Source organism: Pinus tabuliformis, chromosome Q (assembly GCF_031772625.1).
Source record: "Pinus tabuliformis cultivar Carrire ecotype Pingquan chromosome Q, CPIR1, whole genome shotgun sequence".
In the NCBI taxonomy this organism is placed as follows: Eukaryota; Viridiplantae; Streptophyta; class Pinopsida; order Pinales; family Pinaceae; genus Pinus; species Pinus tabuliformis.
Genome location: NC_142296.1, coordinates 1,197,401,599 through 1,197,407,454, shown reverse-complemented (window position 1 = coordinate 1,197,407,454; position 5,856 = coordinate 1,197,401,599). Strand labels below are relative to the sequence as shown.

The 5,856-nt window shown below is 29.7% G+C and overlaps 1 protein-coding gene across 1 annotated transcript; it reads left to right on the top strand.

The window, feature by feature from the left end:
* The first annotated feature begins 2,989 nt into the window (after positions 1-2,989).
* Positions 2,990-4,264, top strand: LOC149224042 (endochitinase 4-like). Its single transcript, XM_089383468.1, has 3 exons — positions 2,990-3,373; positions 3,490-3,604; positions 3,760-4,264. Exons 1-3 carry the CDS (start codon positions 3,088-3,090, stop codon positions 4,049-4,051), a joined length of 693 nt encoding a protein of 230 aa, XP_089239594.1. The 5' UTR covers positions 2,990-3,087; the 3' UTR covers positions 4,052-4,264.
* The last annotated feature ends 1,592 nt before the right edge of the window (positions 4,265-5,856 follow it).

Genomic DNA, 5,856 nt, shown 5'->3' with positions numbered 1-5,856 from the left:
ATTTACATTAATTACATTCACCCAATCCTGATGATTAGGTGTCAACACATATATATAGTCAAAAAACCAATTTAAATAGCCTAAATCAAGATTTCGCCTCAAATTGTTTCATCGGATTTTGGCACTGGAAAGTCCAAAAAGTCACATTAAAGACAACTCCCTTAAGATACATTTAGTTCCCCTTAGTTATAGAATCAAACTTGGGGAGCAAGAATTTGAGAAGTGGAAAAAAAGGAAGAGATCACATATTATTTTCTTTGATGAAACATCAAAAGGCAATCCAGAATTAGATGGAGGAGGAGGGGCCATCTCCGATTGAGATGGAACCAAGAATTAGCTTATGCGTGGGGGGATCAGAATTGCAACAAATAACTAAGCTGGATTGTATTCTCTATGCCATGGTTTAAATGTGTCCATTAGCTTGGGAATAAAAGAATTGGTAATCATTGGAGACTCCAGGATAGTCATAAAATCTTTAACACATCAAGAACTTCTGAACGACTTCCAGTTAGCCTCAATATTCTCCATAATCACAAAGATCACTCAAAAGTTAGCCAAAATCTATTCTTTCATGTCCTATGGGAGCACAATGGCAATGCAGATGGTTTGGCCAATGAAGCCTCTGATTTGTCTCGAGGAATTTTGAAAGAAAAAAATGGGGTTATGTATTCTTCCATTGTCCCCTAAGTTCAACCTTCAAGATCACAGGTTAAGGTGTTCTATTCAACATATAAGCAAAGAACCTCTTTTAGACTTCATGTCCGAGCGGATTTTAAGGCATTTGGAGGAAAGAAAAAGAGGAGGATATTGAGAAGCAATCCAAGGATCCAATGGAAGTAGATCAACCTTCCATCAACCCAGAGACAGATTTGCAACAACAAACTTTTGACAAAGTTTTGTAAATTAATATGTATTTTGAATTTTTTTCACATGCAATATAGATGATGATGACGATGATGATGATGATTAACATCCACTGAGGCCAATATGGTCTATTGGACCTTAAGAAAGAAGCGGTTGATTGATATTATTTAAGATTTTATTTATATGATCAAAAAGGAGGGAAAGAAGCATTCTGAGGTCACCGTAGTTTTCTTGACTCAAAAAGTCAAGGATTTTGGTAGTGGGAAATTTTTTATGGAAATGAGAATAGATGTGAGTAAGGGCCAGAAAGTCCAAGAGAAAGTGTATTTCATATTCGACTCTCTTAGTATCACAAAGGAGGCATATTCTTTCGTCCCAATGAATCTTGAGAATAAACCAAAGCCCAATTTCACTCTAAAACTCAAGGGAATTAGTTTTGATCCTTGCAATATTCATTCACCTCTTAGAACTGCCTAATACAGAAAGGTAATTTTGGTTAGAAAGTGTAGGGTTGATTACCTCCTTATAATATCTGAATTTGATTAAATTCAATACTAGTGTTTTTGTAGCAGTAATAAGGCTGGAAAAGTGTTTAAATTTTTAGAAGATAGGAACATAAAACCATGTTCATGCTTATACCAAATGTACAAATATGTTAATGGAATACATAACAATTTTTCATTTTTTAAGTTTATTCTCTTCATGGGTATTCTAATTTCTTATTAGGGGATTTATGGGTATTAGTGATTCTAAAAGTCCTCATGGTTATGGTTATTAGTGATGTTAAAAGTCCTCATGGTTATTGATGATGTTAAAGGTTTTCAAAGTACCAACTTCATTCTCATTGTGGCTTCTCAAGTCCTTAAAATACAGACTACACAAATTTCTTAATAGAAAAATCAACATAATTTTAATGTTATATTATGGGCTTAAATATAAAGGTCACACTTTTTTATTTTTTATTATACACTTAATCATAATGTTATGTTCATTAACTATATTAAATTAACAATTATATAACAAATTTATAGTGTAAGTAAATATGATTTTTGTTTAAGGTCTTTTTATCTATAATTAAAACTTAATTTTAAATATTTTAATCATACTATTTATTTTATTTCTAAAAATTAAAGTTATATTCAATATAGAAAGAATATACATTTTTTAAGTGAATAAGAGTATCCGGTTAAGAAAAGGTAGTACTTATTTTGACTTTTTATTAAGTTTTGAAATATTTCAAAAAAAATTCAATTAAAATGTGAAATATTCCAAATAAAAATAATTAGCAAAAAATAATTAAGAAAGTATATTAAAAATATAATTTTATATTTATTTCAAAAAAATATATATATATTTTGAGAATTAGAAAAAATAATTAAAAATAAATGATGTTTACAAAATTATAAAGATTAAAAAACATAAAAAGAGATATTTTAAACTTTCATCAACTTTACACAAAGTGAATATAATATTTTTTTAACCATAACAATTTATTAATAAATATGTTTATGACCAATTTTCTTATGAACCACTCAATACAATACAGTAACCATACTTTTATTTCTAAACTTTATATAAAAACAAAACATTTTTATAAAAAATAAAATTCCATAAAATTTTTAACTTCATCCTTTATGTAACTCTTTTCAACGCGTTTTCTAGGCAACATGTCTTACCAATGTTAGTTATTCTTTGAAGATCATATTTGACTATGGGGTACGCGATGACTGTGGCAGTTGTTGTTCTCCCATGTTGGATGTCATATATATGACGTACCATACAAGTTGAGTGGGAAAAATTGTTCAAACTGTTCCACGTCGCTCACCACTTTCGAGTTGTGGACGGGAAAAGAGGCTGAACACGTTAAACCTAATCTCGAAATATATTTCTCGTGGGAAATGAAGAGTTAGGTCAATAAAGCAGTTTAAAGTGGGGTCATCAACTAAAATTATAGTAAAGTTTGAAATGAAGGGCAATAAAATGACATTTTATTTCGTGAATGGAACGGCAGTTTCAAGTTGCATTCACAAATCAAATTGTGTGGAAGTTGCGAGGAGAGGGTGGGAGAAAAGGAAGTCATCTTCATCCAATCAGATCTCAAAGACGCTCAATCGTGATGGCTATATAGGCAACAACCTCTTCTGGCCATAGAGCAGATCGCCGCATTTGTGTTTTTGTCTGTGCTACCGATAACAAGACTACTGATAGACAATAATCCCCAATATGGCAACTCAGCTCCCTGTGAGCGCTATTATTCTATGGTTTGCTTTTGCCCTTTCGGCTCTTTCTATCTGCCATGGAGCTGTTCGGGATATCGCTACCCAAAATTTCTTCAATGGAATTATATCTGCTACTGCTGCTGATAGCTGCCCAGGGAAGACCTTCTATAAATACAGTGACTTCATTGATGCGGCCAATTCATTTCCCAGCTTTGGCACGACTGGGACCTCCGATGACACCAAGAGAGAAATTGCTGCTTTCTTCGGCAACGTTGCTCACGAGACTACCAGTATGTATCCAATATTTTTCTCACATGAATGACCTATAAATCTATAGATTCATGATTTGAATTTAGAATCGGTTGTTCATCTATATTGACAAATATCCTGTCTAACTCATTCCCAGATCTGTGCTTCGTGGAGGAGAATGCCAAGAGTGACAACTGCGATTCCACCAATACACAATATCCATGCGCATCCGGCCAGCAATACTACGGCCGTGGCCCATTGCAACTCACAGGGTATGTATATAGATCTATAAGCAAGCAATAATAAATTCTTTTGTTTTTGCATGTTCATTTCGAATACTTGGTGACCATTAATAGTTCCTGAGTAATTTTTTTTTGTTTGATTTGAATGTTTGGTGGCCATTAACTGTTATTGAGTAATTTTGCAGAAATGGAAACTATGGTGCAGCTGGATCTTATCTAAACGTGGATCTACTGAAAAACCCTGGATTGGTGGCTCAGGACGACCTAATCTCGTGGAAGACTGCACTCTGGTTCTGGAATGCGAATTGCCATACCGCAATTACATCCGGTCAGGGATTCGGGGCAACCATTAAAGCAATCAACGGACCAGTAGAGTGCAACGGCAAAGTCCCCAATGAAGTTAACGACCGTATCAGTCATTACACCAACTATTGCAGTCAGTTTGGTGTAGATCCAGGAAGCAATCTTAGCTGTTAACAATATTTGGCCATCGCCTTCATAGCTATCATATTAGTCCCAAATATATAGTCAGTAATAAAAATATAATATCTTCTTGCACTCGATAACAACTACGGGTATTATTGGATGATACCCGTATTCTAGGCTATTGATTACGGGTAGGTTCAAGGCATCTCATATGTAGGATCATACAATTCTGCGACTCTAAATAAAAGGACAAATTTCGCATCATGACAACGACCTATGCTATTTGTTTGTACTCTTGACGAGAGCATTGCCGAATGGTTGAAATCACTGCATTTGGGTCAAGATTGCCATAGGATATGATATGGGTAAACATTATCATGAGAGTTAAATATAATAGTAAATGAAAACTTTTACAAAGTTGATGTTGATATAATAACAAATTATACATTCAGTCAAAAGGAACTCATCAGAAACTCCTTTTATTCATAATATATAGATTTCAAAGACGATTTCTTCATTTTTTAATATGCCCGACCGGAGGAAACTAAATTCATATTAAACCATATAAATAAATAAATAAATAGGTGTTATTAAAAAGGATAAGCATGTAATAATTATTTTGATATGCACTTTTATTTAGTTGATAAGGAAAAAAAATTAAAAATTACTAATAAAAATTAAAATCGCACATTTTCTTTTAAAACAAAAATAATTTAATAATATCTAATATATAACTTCAATCTAATTATTTTTTTAAAACGTGTTCATTATCAAATATTTTAAGTACCATTGGTATATTTTCATTAAATCTTTTAAATACCTAAGTCATGCCAAAAGTTTCCCAAATAATTTTTTTAAATAAATATTAAATTATTTTAAGTATTATTTTTACATTTTTATTAATTCTTTTAAATATATGAATCAGGTCAAAAAAATCATTTCTAAATATGTTTTTTAAATCGATATTAAATTATTTTAAATATCATTTGTATATTTTCATTAAATCTTTTAAATATCTGAGAGTCATGTCAAAGAATCATTTCCACATATATTTTTTTAAATAGATATTAAACTATTTTAGATAACATTTCGTACATTTTCATCAAATCTTTAAAATATTTAAGTCATATCAAAGAACCATTTCCAAGTAATTTTTTAAAACGGTTATTAAATTATTTTAAGTATTATTCTTACATTTTCATTAAATTTTTTAAATAACTAAATCATGCAAAATAATCATTTCCAAATAATATTTTAAATATTTTTTTATTTTTTTTTAATATTCCAAATGTGATTTTAAAATTTAATTTAATAATTTTTTATTTATTTATTTAATAAGGCTATAATGTAATATATATTTTTTATTATAATATTATATTATATTTAATTATGAAATTAATTATAATGTAATATATATTTTTTATTATAATATTATATTATATTTAATTATGAAATTAATTATAATAATAGGTATATTAATTTTGGAATAATTTAGTTTAATTATTAAATAAATGAAATAGGTATGCTTATTTTGGAATAATTTAATTTATTTATTAAATAAATGGAAAGGATTTAAACTCCATAAAATATTATAGAATATTTTTAGTAATTTTCACATATTAACGATTAGATTTATTTCCAATGTAGTTATTCTTTTTACCTTTTTAATTAAATTTATTAATTAAAAGAATGTTATATGAACAAGTGTCATGTCAAATAAGTTAAGATTTTTAGAAGTGTGGTATTGATAAACCAGAGTATTGTCCCATGATATTTATAACCACAACTATTTACAAATTAAAAACTGCCATAGCTAAGTGAGGAGAAGATACATCTCCACAGTTTAAAATCTTGTT

What these genes read in the sequence shown, in the direction of transcription:
- LOC149224042 (XM_089383468.1), top strand. Translation starts at nt 3,088, where the DNA reads ATGGCAACTCAGCTCCCTGTGAGCGCTATTATTCTATGGTTTGCTTTT. An exon ending in CGTTGCTCACGAGACTACCA is followed by an intron (nt 3,374 to 3,489) that starts GTATGTATCCAA and finishes ACTCATTCCCAG; the next exon opens with ATCTGTGCTTCGTGGAGGAG. An exon ending in GGCCCATTGCAACTCACAGG is followed by an intron (nt 3,605 to 3,759) that starts GTATGTATATAG and finishes GTAATTTTGCAG; the next exon opens with AAATGGAAACTATGGTGCAG.